Source organism: Arvicola amphibius, chromosome 15 (genome assembly GCF_903992535.2).
Source record: "Arvicola amphibius chromosome 15, mArvAmp1.2, whole genome shotgun sequence".
NCBI lineage: Eukaryota > Metazoa > Chordata > Mammalia > Rodentia > Cricetidae > Arvicola > Arvicola amphibius.
Window position 1 is genome coordinate 1238610 of NC_052061.1, and position 19620 is coordinate 1258229.

Here is a 19620-nt window from a genome sequence, read left to right on the forward strand (position 1 = left end):
TTGCAGTTTGATTTTTAATGTTTTGAGGAAAGTCCATGCGGTTTTGCACGGATGCTGCGTGATTTTAATTCCTACCTGAAATTGACAAGGGTATTGTTACAGGAACCTAATATGTTTAAATAACTAAAACTTGATTTATTTGATGTCTATACACATTTCCCCATACAGAAGTTTTATTCTTTCCATCTTAAAATACAGACTCTCTCAATACCATTTAAAAGCCTTTCTGTTCTATCTAAACTGGTTGTAACTAATTCAGCATATGGTGTTATATATGCACATTCATTCATTCATTTATGTTTACAAAAACATCTAATCACTCATTCACATTTCAGGTTGTTCTCCTTGTTATACTAATTGAACTCACAATTTCCAGAAAGTTTTTCCTTAGAAAGATATATCCCATGACTTTGTTCATGCTCTATAACAAGTAACAAGTATGATTGAATAACTTTAGGAAAACCAATCCCTTCATAGTTAGCTTAGCTATCCTCTAATACATAGTATATTTCTATGATGAACCAAGTCAGACTACAGAGCCGTAGAGTCAAGTGTAAAGAATGGTTTCCTTAAGAAATCTGAGTAGAAGCAACTATAGCTGTTTAATGAAGTTAACGTAAAACTATGTCATCTTATAGAGAAACTTGTGCTAATTTGGAGTGCGGACTCTATTTATTGTTTTGGTTTTTTGTGTATGTGTGTCTGTTCTGTCTTCCTCTCTCTTTTTCAAAAAATACCTTTTCTACTTAGAGAAATAATAAATAAACAGAGTTCTTGGACTAGCAGAATGCAGACAATATTATTTATTAAAGCAGCCAGAAAAACCAGTGGAGCAATTAGAGGCAAAAAGCCGAAAACCTGTAGATGGAATTTTTGATTCTCAAAGTGCATGCAAAAAAATGCTAAAATGGTTTCTTTAGGCGTAATAACAAAAGCGAGAATGAAATTAAGCAGTGAGAAAGAAACAGTTGGAGTTCAGTGAAATATAATAACTGATTCATAACTAAGGGGTTTATTTCATTATGTATGGCTCTAAATAGCATCTTCGCTTGCAGTCAGCTCAAAATTATATCCTCCTGTAAATTTTCCAGAGAGAGACACGCCAGACCAGTGTTGAACAAAGCCTTTTTTAATACTATAAAAGTGCATTTGCTCCTGCTAAATTTGAAAATCAAACCACATTACCTTTCTCCAAGGACAGCCATTCCCTAGGGTATTCTATGTAACACAGAGACTGTGGGCAGATAAGTTTGAACGCTACTTTCCTTGCTCTAGGATCACCCATTAAGTTCCTTTGACAGGGAGTTGAAGGATTTTCTGAAAATGAGTGGAACACAGCACGAACCACCTGTGAGCTCTGTAGAGCATCCAGAACATGCAAAGTTCCCTGCTGAAATGAGGACACTTGAGTTCATATGCTCCTCTGGGCTCTAGATCATGACCCACCAGTGATTAAAAAGTAGAAAAAGACAAGATCTCCTTAGTAAATTGGGAGCATGGGGACTTTAGGGGAGGCTTGAAAGGGAGGGAAGGGGAGAGGCGGGGAGATGAACAGAGAAAAATGTAGAGCTCAATAAAGATCTATAAAAATATATCAATGCTCAGTCACAACAAACTACATGTCTTCTTTTTTCTTGATGACTTCATCTCTGATTTTATAGTTAATAAACCGATAAAAGGGAGAAGAATTAATGATGTTAACGAAATTGTTGACTGTGTTGTCAGCCTGTGAACGAGCATGAAGTCACTCCTGTTTTTCTACTTGCTATAGCTACAGAGTGTAACAGAGACAGGGTGGCTGAGGCTGAGAACATCTACTCTAAAGAAGTTCGCTGTCTTCCCTACTAAGAACACAGGAGTTGTCTTCACACAGATTCAACTCAATAACTAAATGCAATGGCTCTTCGGGATTCCATTTTGCCTCAGAGGCACTTTTCAGATAAGATTTCTAAAATATTTCTGCAAAACTTTTGTAATCAGTTAAACTAGTCTTGATTGAACACAGCTACCTGTAATGGGAATTGGCATTTCCTTGCTGACTCGAATTGCTAATATCCATGGGTCCCACATACAGAAATAAGAAAACACCATTAGTGCCATCACTTAGGAGACATAGGCAGGCAGTTTCTGTGAGTTCATGGTCAACATGGTCTATGTAGATAGTTCCAGGACAGTCATATCTACACAGAGAGATCCTGCTATCTCAGTAAAACAAAACAAAGGGAAAAAAAATCATTCATTTGGTCATTGCTTTCATCTCCCACCTAGAGACAGATTTCTCCTATTTACTGCTAGGAACACCTGACTAATTGGCATACATGTTTTCAGAGATTCTCCCTCTATCAGTCTTCAACTCAAAGCAGGGACACTATGCACCTTTCCATGACTTCTCCCCGGGTATTCAATTTCAAGTTTTCATGTTTGTGTGGCTATTCTTATATCCACTGAGATCTCTACCTAGGGCTAAAGTTGTCCTCCTTCTTGGCATGGTAGAGAAAAACAAATTACCACCCAGGCTATGAAAGGAGAATGCTGGCAAATTCTATTGAAGTACTGCTTGGAGAGGAGGCTTCGTTTTCTCCATGAACTGACACTGGAATCTTGATCTGCTACCTGCTTCATTCTTTCTCTTGATTTAAGTGATGTTAAGAGTTATGTAGAACTGAGGCTGCTGACCAATTTTACCTGGCTCTTCTTTCACTCTTTCTATATTTTGAGACTTTCACTAATTCTGGTTGAATTTTTACATGTAAAAGCATGAACAAAATTTCATGTTGAGTGCCCTTAATGTAGAACATTCACTAAAATCTAGCATATATTCAATAATATAGTGTGGATTCAGCAAGAGATACACTTTCTTAGTCTTTATTCATATGTATTTAGAGTTAAGTAGGGGTGATGTCATGTATATTTTATTAATGTGTTATCATATTAATTCTGGGAATTAAACATGTCCTTATTTCTAGTGACTAATCTATTACAGATTAGAATAATCTGTAGAAAAGCATTGGAATATAAGACATGCTAGAGGTCAGAGCTTATGTTTTTGTTTTTTTTTAAGACAGCGGGATATATATATATATATATATATATATATATATATATATATATATATCTTTTGAGCCTGTCCTGGAACTAACTCTTGTAGACCAGGCTGGCCTTGAACTCACAGAGATCCATCTGTCTCTACCTCACGACTGCTAGGATTAAAGGTGCCACCTCCAGCTGGCAGGGGCAGAGTTCACAAAAGAAAAAAAGAAGCAGAAGCCACAAATGGAGAAGAAAAATATTCAAGTAAAAAAATCACTTTCTTCAGACTAGAGGGTCTTTTTCAGATAATACTGTTAAGCACAGGAGGTCTTCCTCATGCAGAATTGCAAGGGTCTCTATCACTGTTTTCCTGACAATAACTAGACCAGGGACAGATATCTCTGACACTCAAGAAGGCTATAGAGCATGTACTGCTAGAAGTGAATTTCTAACCTCATCCCTCATGGTATCTAAAGTTGTGGACTATAGCTCATTCTTAATGATTAAACACATTGGAGACTAGTTTATTTGTTCACGTTTTGACAGAATGGAATATCAAACCACTAACATCACAGGGCACTTACTTATCACTCTCTCTCTCTCTCTCTATATATATATATATATATGTGCATATATATACATATATATACATATATATACATATAACACACACACACACACACACACACACACACACACACACACACACTAGGGTAGTTTCCTAGGGTTCTAGAGTCTTGTCCATAAATTCACAATTCTAACTGCCTGTTCTAGTCCTTAGAATGCTACCACATTTATGAGCATGTGTTTTCTTCCTATAAATACATTCGTAATTGTTGGATAATCTCAGAAACTAATACCAAAATAACAAATCAAATGGCCTGAATTCTATCACTGCGGTATGGGGGGGGGGGCAGGGTGAAAGTGACTGGTGACTGTCATTAACTATTGATTTGCATGAGTTAATAAAATATTTTAAAACAAAAGATTTAGTGTTTTAAAACTAGGATAACAGTCATTAGAGTTAGAAATACGAAAGGAAAGTATTGATAGAGTTTAAAAACAGCTGTTTTACATCTTGTCTTTGGTAACGTACCGGTACTCATCAGGAAAAAAAAAAAAAAACACACCTTAGTAAAAATGCTTATATTTTGAAAGAAACTAAGAATCTTGAAGAATCTGAGTAGCCGTGTTTTACATCATTTTACTCATAAGAGCAAAGAATAAGAATAAGCCACTTATCTACATCATGGCAAGGGTATACTGAAGTCTAATTTTATATCGAGGTATTTATGGGCATTATTTGAACAAAGTATTTTGCATTACACTTCTACATTCCAATTTGAAACTGCACTGCACAACCACTCTTGCTGTTGATGAAGGACAATCAGATTTGACTTATGGTGTAGAAGAAAAACACAGGCTCATCTCAGGAGAGCTCACACATTGAAAGTGGAAAATTTCTGTTTTCTTGTTCTATAGAAAGTCTATTAGATCCACTCTATTAAGGACATCTGATTGCAACCAGAGGGGGAGCTTTGCCCTTGTTTCTCTGCCCTTTAACAAGTCCCTCAGTATAAATCGGATTTGTGATGACCTACAGATACTTGCAGCTTTATAGTTGTTGCGTAGCACTCTCGTGCAAGACAAAAATATCCCTTATGGTAGAGAATCTCCTTAAAACATAAGTTCTAAAAGCAGGTGAAATATTCATCTTCCAGAAAAAACTGTTAAACTCCTGAAATAAGCAACTCAGAAATTTTAGAAAGTCCCTGAAAATAACAAGACACATTATGCTACCTCACACTCCTTCTTCTCCATGGTCATGTATCTAGGAAGTGCTACTGAAAAGCAACTCTCAGGCTTGCTCAGCTAAACAGAAGAGGCAAAGCAGTTAAGATGGCCAGAAAGATAAGGGGCGACTTGTTGAATTTTCTTCAAGTTGCACCGTACACTCCAGGTTTTCAGTCTTCGTGAGCTCTCACCTGTGCCGGGGTGACATTTGGGTGGTTTAGCTATCTTTTAGCCATCTCTGCTAGCGTAAATAGCCCTTTATCCATATGTCTATAAGCAAATCAGTAGTAATTTATTCGCTTATTAAGTTGGACCTTGGAGGTTGCTTAAATTTGGTCTGTTATCCTCAGTTGCCTAGATGGAGTGCATAGACATTTGCATAGGACTCCCCAGGAAGACTCTCACACAATGGTAGTGATGACAATAACGTTTACGATGTACAGGCAAATGGTCAAAAACTATGGAAGATATATTCAACAATAGAAAAGAGAGCAAAAGGCTTAGCTGCCATCCCAAAGGAAGGATCTGATTTTAGCCAGGGCAGGTGTGGATTGATGATGGTTAGAAGGGTGTAATCACAGGGGCTCTTTGGCAACATTCAAGCTAACATCACCTGGAATTAAGATGTATGATGTTGGGCTTTGTTTAAAAAATATATAAAGGCAACAGATGTTCAATTAGGAGATGGGAGTTTATGGTATTAAACTATTTTATGACACAGAAAGAGTTACATATGGCAGAATACTTAGAAGTTGTACTTGGGTTATTTCTTTTGTATATTAGTCAATTAAACATGTGATTTTGATATCCTTTTATTACTAATTTGTAACAGCTAGTATACACATTTTACTAACAAGCAAATTCCAGCACTGACTACAATAACTTGTGCTATTCCTAACTGGGTCTGATATTCAGCTAAAATTCCAAAACATAAGTAAATTTACAAAATTTTCACCCAAACTGCCTTGATACAATAATATACTATCTGTGATTCCTGCATTGCATACTTCTTCCTGAGTAACTTTCCTGCATTGTGTACAAGTTTGATCAAAACTAAAAATAAAGAGGCTGATCAAAATCATTCTTCCTGATAATTACTTAGCATTTGTAGTGTGCTTATTGCTTATTATAGTGCCATGCTCAGTATATTATACATATAATTTTATTAGCTTTGTTATTGTGGAAATATATAGTATCTTTATTTACAACTATAAGCTTTAGGGTAATGAATGTAGTTTAATTTTATATGATGACTCTCTCATTTTATATGAATAATTAAATAAATTAATTTATAAGGCTTATCAAAATAATAAAAGATTGAAATGATATAATTAGTTCAATGTTTAATGAAGTATTAATTTTGGGTGTGATCTATATTGACTGCTAGGTGGTGATATACTATTTCCATCATTTTGTCTGTGTAGCATTTGCCTAATTTGAATGCTGTTTGTGGACAGAGAAGATAAAATTAGTTTGATTAATAGTGCTAAAAGCTACCTTTCAACATAGGATGCCTTGATATCTTTGTGTTGGTGTAGTCACTGAACTGGTGGAAATTCCTGTGTCTGCAAGGTGAACAATGAAGGTTATAAATAGTCTTCCAAATGACTTTCCATTTCTTAAAATCAAACTCTCCTCAGTTTCATCTGTAATCTCCTGCTTGATTCTTTACTTGGTACACTTCTTCACTGATTACTAACTTTGTGTCCAATTGTATAATGCATAAATGATTCTCTGTCCTGCCAGTCAGCACCCAAATAATCACATGGAAACTTCTTAATTATGAAAGCACAGCCTATAGTTTAGGCTTGTTCTCAACTAGCTTTTATAACTTGAATTGACACACTTATATCAACCTATATTCCATCGTGTGGCGCTAACTGTCCTCCATCTTGCACTACCTGTTTCCTCTCTTGGCTTCTCCTGCTTGCCTGGATTTCTTTTCTGTTCCTGGAAATCACTCCTTTACCTCTTGCCTAGCTATTTGTAATTCTGCTTTTTATTACACCAATCACAGTAATAGAGATGGTGTACAAATAACTCACAGTGTACAAATATCCCGCAACAAAATTGTCATTGTCCTGCTTAAACTCTGCAGACACACAGAACATATGCCTATACTGGATTTTTCTTTTCTATTTTTGATAGAAATAGTTTTTTTGTAGAATTATATTCTTTTTGGCTCTTTTCTTGCCTCACTCTTAGCTCCAAGAAAGCTATATACTTATATTGCCTTTGTCATATATAGGCTGTTAAACAAGAGAAATTCACAACTGCCTAATATCATAGCTTTTGTACAGTAAGAAAATGCTAGGACATTAATAGAGCTAGTTGCTCTCATACTTACTTTGTATCATTAATTTTGTATCTATCACTATGATAAACCTACTTCAAGGGATAGATCATCAAAACATAGTACTTTTGATAGATGGTGTTGTTTTTCTTAGGTTCTTTTTACGCTTTGGGGGCCGTCATCCAGCTCCCAAATAAACCTAACAGAGGCTTATTATTACTTATAAATTCCTGATTTTAACTTGGTTTACTTCTAGCTAGCTCTTCTTAGCTTAAATTATCGCATTTACCTTATGCCTCTAGGCTTTTATCTTTCTTTATTCTATAACATGCTGTAGGAAGTATTACAGCAGTATTTGCCTGCCTCCTGGGGCGTGGCCTCTTGTATTATTTACAGGGAAGCCAAATGTGTGTGCTCTGCTTCTTCTCTCTGATTCCCCTTGCTCTGTTCCCGCCGGCTGCTCCTTTGGATCGCGTGATTCAACTGGTCAAGCAGAGAATTCTGATTTGTGAGTTTACCCCTTAATAAATGACTATCTATCTCTCGATTCTGAGCTAGTGTGAGATTTCTTTTAAGCGTCCAACCGCCATAGCAATAATTTTTCCTCCTTAATCCGTGGGTGGTTGCATAGATGGTTGGCTGGCCTCTTGTATCATCCTATTCTTCTCTTGCTTCATTTCTCATTCTTTCATCATCTCAGATTTCTCCTTCTATTTATTCTCTCTGCCTTCTAGCCCTGCCTTTCCTTTCCTGTCAAGCTATTGGCCATTCAGCTCTGCATTAGACCACCCAGGTGTTTTAGACAGGCAAAGTAACACAGCGTCACAGAGTAAAACAAATGTAACACAAAAGAATACACTACATATTTATATCATTAAAGGACTATTCCATAGCATGAACAGATGTAACATATATTAAAACAATATTTTACAACCAATGGGCTGTTTAGGAAGTAGGGTATAGTGGAAAATATTAGGAAACTGTGAGCTTGCTCTAAAGTAGTGGTTCTTAACCTTCCTAATGATGTGACCCTTTAAAACAGTTTTCTATGTTGTGGATATTCCCAACAGTACAATTATGTACAATTGTGGTTTTTTGCTACTTCATGACTGGAATTGTGATAGTGTAATGAATTGTAATGTACATAACTTACATGCAACCCCAAAGGGGTCATGACTCACAAGTTGAGAACCATTGCTTTAGAGTATGGCTTTTGTCTTCCAATACTGAATAAACTTGTACATAATACAATTTGTAAAGTTATTGTAACAATGTGTATGTGCAGCAAGTTGTAATAATACATATTCTCTCTCTCTCTCTGTCTCTCTCTCTCTCTCTCTCTCTCTCTCTTCTCACACACACACACACACACACACACACACACATTACACACACAGAGAAAAAAAAGACAAGCAGACTGAACTATATTTGGAAACTAAAATATCTTTATTTGACCTAAACTAAAATGAAAGATACATCCAAAACATATAGGTTGAGTTTTCATTCTCCTTCCTTTGACAATTGCAGGGAGGAATGTCACAACATTATGTTTTTCTTCATATGGAACTCCGATATAATACTATTTCAAATGCCTTTGTCAATGCTTAATGTAACGATAGCTGTGCAAGTATCTTCCATAATAAAAACTCTTTCCACAACACTTTGGATTACAGCCTGAGAAACTACAATACATCGCCTTGTTTAAAGGAAATGTTAACATTTGCACATAGGCAATCTTTTATGAGGTGACATTAAAACGGAAATAACAGTACTTAGCAGAGTGGTTAGAAATGAATAAATTAAGCCTTTAGAAAATCATCTGATAGTTCCCCAACATCACCATTAGAAAATGCAGTATACACCATGCTGTTTATTAATAGGGTTGTTATAATAATAAGTAAACCTCTGGAGTATATTTCTTATTCAATCTGCAGTTTGACTGTGTGGACCTGGAATCACAGGGACTAACCAAAGGACCTGATAAATTTTGCAAGTGATCAAATCATCAAATTGTTACATTCTAATATTTTTTATTATTTTTATTGAGCTATACATTTTCTCCACTCCCCTTCCTTCCTCCAATCTCCCCTTCCACACTTCCCCTCCCCTCCATATTCCCAATTGACTCAGGAAATCTTGACTTTTTCTGTAAGGTTCAAGGTTTTTTTTTTTTTTTTTTTTTCTTGAAATGAAGTTAAAAACTTAAGTGAGTAGCCAGGTGTGAGCCAGGTGGGGAGGCTCACACTGATCCTAGCACTTGGGCAGTGGAAGCAGGAGAATCAAAGTCAACCTGGTCTATATTAATGAATTCCAGGCAAGCTCGGGCTACATGATGTGACTGTATCTCAAAACAAACAAACAAACAAATCCAAAATGTTGAAGCTGGTGTCAGAAATTTTTCATTTTGACCACCAAACTTGCTTTGGGTAACAGCCGCCAAGTTTTGTGCCTGTCCACTTCTCCCCTTATCAGCCCTTGCCTCACAGTTGCAGCAGATGACAGATAACACGTCAATTAAAAAAAAAGATATCAGCACTCGGGAGGCAAAGGCAGGCGGATCTCTGAGTTCGAGGCCATCCTGCTCTACAAGAGCTAGTTCCAGGACAGGCTCTAGAAACTACAGGGAAACCCTGTCTCAAAAAACAAACAAACAAACAAAAAAAAGATATGAAAAAAGGAAAAACCCATTTGTACATATGGCTCTGGCAGATAATCCAAGTTTAGGTTCTGACACCCACATCCTACCGCTCACAACTGCCTGTAACTCCAGCTCCTCGGGGATCCAAGGTCTCTGCCCTCCACAGGTAGCTGCACTCACCTGCATACGCACATACCTACCGCAAAACACGCATACACATACAAATAACTGAAAATAAATAAATACCATTTTTCTTAAGGAAAAACTAGCCAGCTGTTTAAGTTTTCAGTATACACAGAATTCAGGTAATATCCTCCCTGAGTCCACTTTATCCAAGGATTGTGACAGAGTATGGGGGTAGTGTCACCACTTGGTACTGTCTGGTTAGAGGTCAGCAGGTACGAGCAGTCATTTCTGAGAATCCTTGCACCTCACTTTTCCTGGCTGAGCAGTGCTCGGTCACTTGGACCCAAGGAACATTCTGATATTCTTAACTGCAAAGGTGGGAAAGGAATTCATTGTGGATGGAGGCTTCTCTTTCTTGACCTAGAATGGGGATAGGTCAAGAAAAGAAAGTTAAGAAGTATGGCATAGTGTGTGTGTGTTTGTGTGTGTGTGTGTGTGTGTGCGCGTGCGCGCGCGCATTATAAGAAATGAATCTGATGTAAATCTTTCTCATCCAAACTCAAAAATATATAAGAGGTAAGAAAATTGGTGAAGTCCTAAATAATTACTTCCAGGAAGCACAACTGTACTGTAGAGGAAGACTGTGATAAAGCCAAGCGGTGGGTGGATTGCAAATAAAAAAAATTCAATAGGATTTTTATGAGTGCTGGTTATCACAGATAATATGGCTTCTAAAACCTGTCCTTTACACTTGAAAGGAACTATTTCCAAAATTCTCATCATTAAAGCTGATAAAATCATGACCCAAGATTCTCATTTGCTCACATTCAACTTCCCACTCTATTAATGAAAAGTTTTTCTGATTGTGGCAGGAAGGTGATTCACCAATGTGCAGATTATTCTGCTCAAAGCTGTAGCTTTCAACTAAAACATCATAAGCAATGGTGTGAAGGATCCACAAATCAAATACATAAAACATCAAAAAGAATAAGGACATTTTAACCATGTAAATAAAATCAATGTATTAGCTAGACTATAGTTCCTTTTTGAACACTAATACTAAGACGCAAACTTTTCTCTCCATTTCTCCCTTTTCTCCACTCCTTTTATTAACACAATTCACATATAATAATAAGCTTACTCAATAAGTTATTGTATCCACTTAGCACTTTTTAATAACAACAGCAAAAAATCTAACTATTTTAATGTTGCTATGTATGAATAAAACTTTCTCTTCTTTGAAAGTAAAGAGCAGAGGTCAGACAAATGTTTGAAGAATAATAGGAGAGATATTCTTCAGAAAGAAAACTCAACAAAGACTGGGGCCAAGTGGTAATGATGACTTCTGGAAGACTCATGACCTAGAAAGCTAGTGTCGTTTCTCTTCTCTTCTAGAGAAGTCTATCTTCTGTTGAGATACCCACAGTCCCAGAGGTGAATAGCGATGTAGCCAAATAACATGAAGAGTTTGGGAATAGTGTTAGAGTCTTTTAGGACAGTTTGCTCTTCCCGAAGCTATTAAACTATTTGAATTAGGATCTTTGCTAACATCTTTCTATTTCTGGACTCTCTTTCCCACAGCAGTCTGGTCCCTCAGACGTCTCATCATTGATATATTTACTTTTATACTTTCAATCTGTTATTTTCATCTCATTGCAAAGCAATAGACTGTAAAATCATTATGTTCTTACAGTTTATAGACTGGTAACAAAGACTAAGAGACTTATGTAACTCCCATCCCCCTCAATTGAGTTTCAGCTGAAGAGTCCTGGCTTTAGGTCAGCCTGTGTTCTACCTTCTGTTACAGTATTCAGTGCAGTATGGGAGTAACCTCTGACCAGCTTACTGACCAGGGTAGGCTTCTGAGATATTTGCCTCAATGGTCACATTTACAGGACTTATAATGACAGATCGGATTCTAAAATTCAAATTGTTACCCCTGGTTTGTTGTGCATAGGCCAACTGATATTTCCTTGAGAGTGTTTTGTCTTTTTTTTCCCCTCAAATTTGCTAATGATGAATCCTTGATAGAAAATTATGAACCCAGACCAGTGACTTTTGAATATTATTCCAAGCATTATGGACATGTGATGGAATAAGGCCTGGGGTTTTCCTGATAGCCTAAGAAGAAACAAAGAAATTAACTATGTTCTCAAACACCAGAGTAGAATTTGTGAGAAAATGAGGTGGATTAAAAATTATCCAGAGGTTTATAAAACCTCCTGGCATTCAGAAGCCTAAACCCTAATTATTTTATTTAGAAAATCATCTTTACTTAGATCTCACATTTTAATTCTTATGAATTACTAGCATATTCAAAAAATGTGGATTCTAAATTGAGAAAAGATATTACATCTTAGACTGAGTCTTGTCTGTCATAGAAAGTTTTAACAAAATACTATATACTGGGCATCTTAAGTCAATAGTATTTTATTTTGCAAACTACCAGAGGTTGGGAAGCTTGAGACCAGGATGCCAGCAAAGCAGTTTCTGATGAGGTCCCTCCCTCATTGCTTGACTGTAGATTGCTATCCCACTGTCTCTACATATGATTAGCAAGGGCTTTCTGATTCCCTTAGATTTCATTTGGAAAAGAAGAGCAGATGGGGCTCTTCTTAGTCATGCAGCCTGTAATTTTGAGGGTATTTGGATTCCTAATATAATTTTCAGGGGAACAAAAAAAATCCCAACTTAATACTCTGTATCCCCTTTGAATTTCTAGTATTACATATACATATAGCATCCAAGGGTGATATTGACCCATAAGTAATATGAGACCCCTTGAGGCTGTGCTGTGCTTATTTCATATTGGTCATCACAGTGTATCTTATGTATCTAATTCTGACAGTAATATTAATAACTAGATAATATCTCTATCCAAGGCTGAACATTTTTTTTTACTTGATCTATGAATGAGTTTCAGAGGGAATCACATATATTCAATCTAAATTTCTATTTATTAGATGGTGTATATAAATACCCCAATATTTTAAAAAATGTTATTCTATTCATGGTATAATAGTATTATTTTGTATCTAGAAGCCTTATATTCTAGGCCCCAAACAATTTACATTCCATAGAAAATGCAGACTATTTCAGAAAATTATGGAAAGCAAAACTCATCCACTGAAGGCTATTCTGAATTTGTATGGATGAAATAATAGGTTGGACCAGCATAGAAGAGTGTTATAGCATTCAAATATCCTCAGTCTCTCTTCAAACTTTCCATGTTTCCTCTATATATCACGATATAAAATCTAGAATGGTTGCCTCTGTTCTACACGTACGCAGTCCCATTTCTTTTCTTATTTCAAAAACAATGTGCATTTTTACATAGAATTTATATTGCATTAGAAATTTAGATAGTCTAAAAACTTTTTAAAGTAACTGGGCAGTTGTGACAAAAGCTTCAAATTTTATGCACAAATGGTATACTATTTTATATAAAGGAGGACAAATGATTCAATTCTCATGCCTTTGAGTTCCTGGAATGCTATAAAGTACAGAAAGAACAGCTAGCTAGCACTGTAATGGTAAATATCCAGTGTTGCAATGTTCTTCTTGAGCAGATGTTTCCAAATTATCTCATAGGTTACTCATTCTTCAGAAAATTTATCACGAACTCAAACTAGCAATGAAATATACAACATAAACTTCTTTAGAAGCACTGGAGTCTTCCTTGATGCCGTTCAGGTGGAAAAGAATGTTCAACTGAGTCACTTTTTATGTTCAGTTATCTCCATTGTGAAATCATGTAATGTTACTATGGTTTTATTTATAATATTAATCAATGACTGCATTTATTATTTGATAAATTCCTATGAATGACGACATAAAGTCTGTAATATGCCGGCACTCTAAAAACTGAAGTCTTTATCTAGGACTTTGTTAAAGGTAGGGAAGTTAAATAACACAAACAGAACGTATAGTTTGTGCCTTTTACATATAGTTAGAGACGCATCATTATCCAATACTCCAGTTAGATTAAGATTTCATGTTGAGAAATTTTGACAGTCATCAATAAACAGTCCTATTGATAGTATCTACAAAGAACCAAAGACTTACGGGTAATTTTCTTTTTCTTTTCACATTAATTTCTTACATAACAGGTACTTCATTATTTTTCTACAAAGAGATAAAAGTTAGGTGTTAATGAAGTAACCCAGTAACAATACTGTACACTAAACCACCAACATAACAGTCTGTAGAGATGGTTCAGTGGTTAAAGAGCTTGCTGTGCCACCAAGAAGATCAGAGTTTTAATCTCCACCAGTCTCTAAAGAAGAAAACAGGCGTCCCCCAGGGCAAGTTAGCTAGAGGGACTACCTGAACTAGCAAACTGTGGGTATGATTGAGAGAACCTGCTATAAAGACTAAAGTGGGGGAAGTGTTGATGAAGATCCCCAAACTAGCCTTGAACCTTTACGTCTGCTTGTACATACATGCAAATACATCCATCCATACATACACCTGCATACACATACACACACATAAAACACACACACACACACACGCAGCAAAAAAAAAAAATCAACGCAAGAAAATTCTGAAGAAGTTTCTTGTCTTTATTATTTAAATTTAAAAATGGGATAATTAAGGAGCCTTGTTGGAGATATATTACACTGTGCCAACTAGTTTAGATTAGAGGTTTCAGTCCCTCACAGTATAACCACCAAATAGACATGGAGCATGCATTGGAAAAGGGCTCATTAGGCATCAGTGATTTGCCTAATTCTCATTTACTGTGGCCTCTGAGAAACTTGAATCATCAATGTTTGTAATAACAGCAGCGCAAAATACTAGAATTACTAGAACCCAGGGATGCCTGGAAATTGTACTTAAGAAATTAGGGTATGGAAAGTGATAATTAATCCAGCAGGCATTTTTAGCTCTTTTTAAGAGTCAGAGTATAGACAGTACGGGGGACAAACAATTGTCTGTCCAGATGTTTTATAGGCAACTTTGGAACTTTATTCGTTCACTCAGCCATTATTTTACAGTAGAAGAGCAATTGCTCTCATCTCTCGGTACTGTAGATTCCAAGGTTTTATCATCAATACCTCCCTACCATCAACATTTTTGTTGAGACTATTAATTCCTATGTTGTGACATTCTTGAATCTGTTGTGAATTTTTCGATTACCCTATAGAGTTGAGATGGACTTTTCCCTATATTATATAACTAGTAGTCACTGTCTGAGTTTTATTTGTAGCTGAGCCATTACTATACCAGATGTTACAGCTTCAGTTGTTTCATTTGATTAAGGAATTTATCAATAAATAAATGTCATAACATTAAGTAGCTTTTAGTACCATCCCAGACACTTTAGTGGTGATTGTTAATTGGTAGAGGATTTGATAATGTTATCCAGCATTTTGCTGGTCTTTGAATCTAGTCTAAAACCTGCATATGCAATTTCTAATGAATAAAAAGCTAAAAAGATGGAAGAATTTTACCTAAAGACAGTTATCTAACTACCTATTTAAGTCATTATATAGTTAGAGCATATGGCAAGAAGATAATGCTGGCAACTCCACTTAACCGAAAATTATATGACACGCAGTTTTATCAAAAACCAGTATTTCTTTAAGCAGCAATGAATAACATGCTGCCAGCACACCTTACTTTGGCCCGAGTTTGTTGTTTTATATTGTATCACGTGGCAATGGCTAATTATCATAAGATGTCTAATAAATGTGATGGATTGTCCAATTAACTCTTCATCAGCATCAGTTTTTGAAGATGCTACCTATTGAAACGGATGGTGGTTTATGACCTCCATGTTGCATATGTATCTAATTGCTCCTTAGACAATAATTATTAAGTTTCCTGTGTCTCATTCAGTCATTTTGTTTTACAAATTACGATACCTCAGAGTTTCCAAGTTCATTTGGCTTCAAAACTATGAGTCTCTAAGGATTACTAAAGGTCTGTTGTAGAAAGTAAGCATCAAGAAAATCTACAAGGAGATTATAATCTCTCTGTTCTGTAGGTTTTCCATCGACCGTCACACTGACTTGGAGAGACAATTCAACATCAATGCAGATGATGGGAAGATAACACTGGCAACCCCACTGGACAGAGAACTAAGTGTCTGGCACAACATCACCATCATTGCTACTGAAATCAGTAAGTGTCTGGGTTCGTCTCCTCTTTTTGGGAATATATTCATTTGGTACTGATTGATTACACTATAAAGGCTCTGTCCTGTTTAGATATGTTGTTATTGGGATTTATTTCATTGTATCATTCCAACACAAAGCAATTTACACTCTACTTAACTAACAAATGTTAATAATATATATTATAATGAAGCGTTTTCATATCTGCATATTTTGTATTTTTTATTATAGACCATTAAAATATTTAATAAAAATTCAGTATGACATTTTTCTTAAAGCTATGTGTAAAATTTGCTGTTTTATAGAGAATCAGTTTGTAGTGTTAACAAAATAACACTTCTGTCTGCCTTTGATAATGAGGATTTTTTTATATTTAATGAAGCTAATACAATAGGTTCACAGTAAAAACTCATATGACAGAGTCTTTGTAATCATGCATGTTACTTCACTAATTTTTTTTCTAAAAAATGTGAATGGGAGGATTCAAGTCCCTAGCAACCACACAGGAAGTCAGGTATGGTAGTGTTTGATCGCAACTTCAGGGTTATGAGTAAAGACAGACAGATCCTGAGAGTTTGTTAATTAATTAGTCAGTCTTGCTGAAACAGCTAGTTCAAGGCTCAGTGAGAGATCTCACCTCCAAACATCAGATAGGGAAATGACTGAGGAAGACATCCCATAGCCAATTTATGCCCTTCACAGGTGTCTGTATTGGAAAGAGCACATGTGTGTTCATGAGCACATGCACACACTCACACACACACCAACACACAAAATATAAAAAGAACACTCTTTTTATTTTATTTCCAACCAAAATACACATTGCCTAGAATTAAAATACATTTCTGCGAAAGATATGATTAAACCTTCAAAGCTGCCGAAATTCAAATGAGATGATACTGAATTCGAGAAACACTGTGATAAAGAAAATGTGAAAATGAAGGTAATATTAATACCCTTGTTTTTAATCCATAGCAAAAGAAACATGCTGAAAGAGGACCATTAATAAAGCATAATGGGCACTTATGTATACCACAGAGAGAGTTCAGAGTAAAATTAGAGCTATATACTCTAAAAGCCACACTTTGTTCTCTGCTAGTGACTGTGAAAACAAAGGAAGCATCTCTGAGACATGGGGATGGACAGATAGGTACCCAGGTGTACAACAGGATGCACCTGTGAGCTAGGAAGAGTTTCCTGAGTGGAGACTTTTATACAAGAATTGTCGCTGGATGTGCTGGGGCAAACCTCTTATCCTAGCACTGAAGACATGGAGATCCCGATTTTTTGTTTGTTTGTTTGTTTTTGACAAGGGCTACATGATGAAACCCTGTCGAATAAGAAACGCACACAAGAGAATCTAAATACAGAAGAACAGCATCGGTGTGGGTTGAGAGCATATTTAAGTGGAACGAATGCCTGGGTCTGAGTGGACACGAGGCTTGGAAACTGCCTTGCCTGGTTTCAGATACTCTCCCCCACCCCCACCCCAAGGCCTTAATGTGTCTGCAGTTTCTTCCTGTAACATTAAGGAAACAGTAAAACAAAGCACACCTTTTGCTGGTCTGGGTTTAGGAGAAGTGTTAAGTCCATTCAGAAGTGTACAGACATGAAATGCTTATAATTTAGAGTGCTCAAGTGCCATTATCACTTTCATCTTTTAAGAGAGAAGAAAACGTGAATTCCATTGCATTAGCTTAAGACCATTGAAACCCTGAAGGGAAAAAAATGGTTTTTTATAAGACGTATAAGCAGTAGTTACTTTTAAAATAATTTTTTTTTCCTGAATAGAATACAATCTACTCAAGTTAACCTGAACCTCTGCTCCAATTTTAATGAGAACGATGCCTCTGTTTTAATATTCATCAAGGTTGCCCCAATTATAAGCAATCATGTACTCTGTTCTAAGGAACAAAAGTAAATGAATTCACCAAACAGGTGTTTAAGAAACATTTCAGGGCAATCTAGAAACAAAAGATTCATTTTCAAGGAATCACAAGATGAGAAAGACAAAAGAAAGCAGATGTTCTGGGGCAAGAAGCTATTAACTCCAGGAAGACAAGAATACCAAAGCCCTGTCAGGGATATGCACACCTTTCTTTCCTTGCCGTGTGGATACTACAGGGAGTAAAATAGCCCCAAACACAGTTTTCTTAGAGTTTCCCCTCCTTTGGCCCTAGAAAGTGTCCATGGTGGTGGGCTGAGATATACATAGGGAGAGGTACAAGGTGAGGGAAACCATTCTGGTCCATGTTAATGGAGAGAAAAAAATGCCAACAGGGCCTTCTCTTGATGTATGTAAGATGATAGTAAAAAAATATTTTTAAATTAAAATGAAAAATAGCCCTTGCTCTAATAGTGAAACAGCTGGTTAGGATTAACATGATTAGTGCTGCAAATATAGGAAAATAAAACTAAAAGAAAATTAACCAAATAAGACTTTTTGGAAGCATATTATCATAGTAAGCACTCAGATTTGTCACTGACGAAAGTGGAAATAAGTCTCTGTCTCTCTCTCTGTGTCTCTCTCTCTGTGTCTCTCTGTCTCTGTGTCTCTCTCTCTCTCTGTGTGTGTGTGTGTGTGTGTGCATGTGTGCATGTGTGCATATCCATTTTAGCTTGATTGATTGGCAAATGCCAGTGAGCTTCCTAGATCCTTCTGCTTTGTCTCCTGGTGCTGAAGTTGGGCTCAGGGATTTTGAGCTGAGGTCTCCTCAGTTATATAACAGCTTACTAATTGACTCATATTCTCAGTCCATTTATTTCATTTCACTGAACTTGATGAGTAGAGCCTCAATGACCTTAAGTGGTTTATTTCAGCCAAGAAAACTAATTTAGGTAAAATTGTCAAATGGTAACCTACGGTCAATCTGATTTTTTTTGTAGTCATGTTCTTAATGCTAACAAGAATGAGAATATAAAAAAACATATATATTTAATTTTTGCATTTAAAATAAATTCTTGATTAGGCCTGAATCTCAAAACTTTAAATGTACAATTAGTTGTAGCATGATTTCTAATTGGTCTTAATAAATAAAACTTGGAATCAGATATTAGGGGGTGAAAACGGAGAGGTCAGAGAAGTACTGCAGGCAGCCGCTAGAGAGACCTTTTACCTCTACCCAAATTCTCTGACCAAAGGGGTACTCCTGCCTTCAGACAGCCTTCTTAGACTGCATATCGAGACTGCTTATCCAAACTACACCTGAGCTCCTATCTTCTCCCTCCTTATATTCCTCTCTTTGCCAAGCCATATCCCTTACAGTCTCCACCTCTATACTGCTGGCATTAAAGGTGTGAGTCTCCCAAGTATTAGGATTAAAGGTGGGAGCCACCAGCTCCTAGCCTTTATAATGTAGCTCTGTACTGTGATCTTCGGGCAAGCTTTATTTGTAAAAAAACACTAGAATTTGAAAATTATCCATTTTCGAAATCATGATGTAAAGTAAAAGAAATGAGATCATGAGAACTTAGAAAAAGTGGAATTACTGTGAAAAGGTTTTAGAGAGTTGTGATTCAGTTTGATTATGGAGTGTCTGATGCAATATTTATCTTGACAGTCATAGACCCTGACTTGGGAAATATATTTCAAAGGGTGTCTGTTGTATTTAACAAGT

At 36.2% G+C, this 19620-nt stretch overlaps 1 protein-coding gene across 4 annotated transcripts in view; it reads left to right on the top strand.

Annotated features, from left to right (window-relative positions):
• The window catches only part of Cdh8 (cadherin 8), a 354582-nt gene that overhangs the window by 218004 nt on the left and 116958 nt on the right, over window positions 1-19620 (top strand). For all 4 annotated transcript variants that reach the window (XM_038312753.1, XM_038312755.1, XM_038312754.1 and 1 more), the window contains exon 7: window positions 15874-16010. In XM_038312753.1, coding sequence (XP_038168681.1) covers window positions 15874-16010 — 137 coding nt within the window. The remainder of the gene's footprint in view (window positions 1-15873; window positions 16011-19620) is intronic.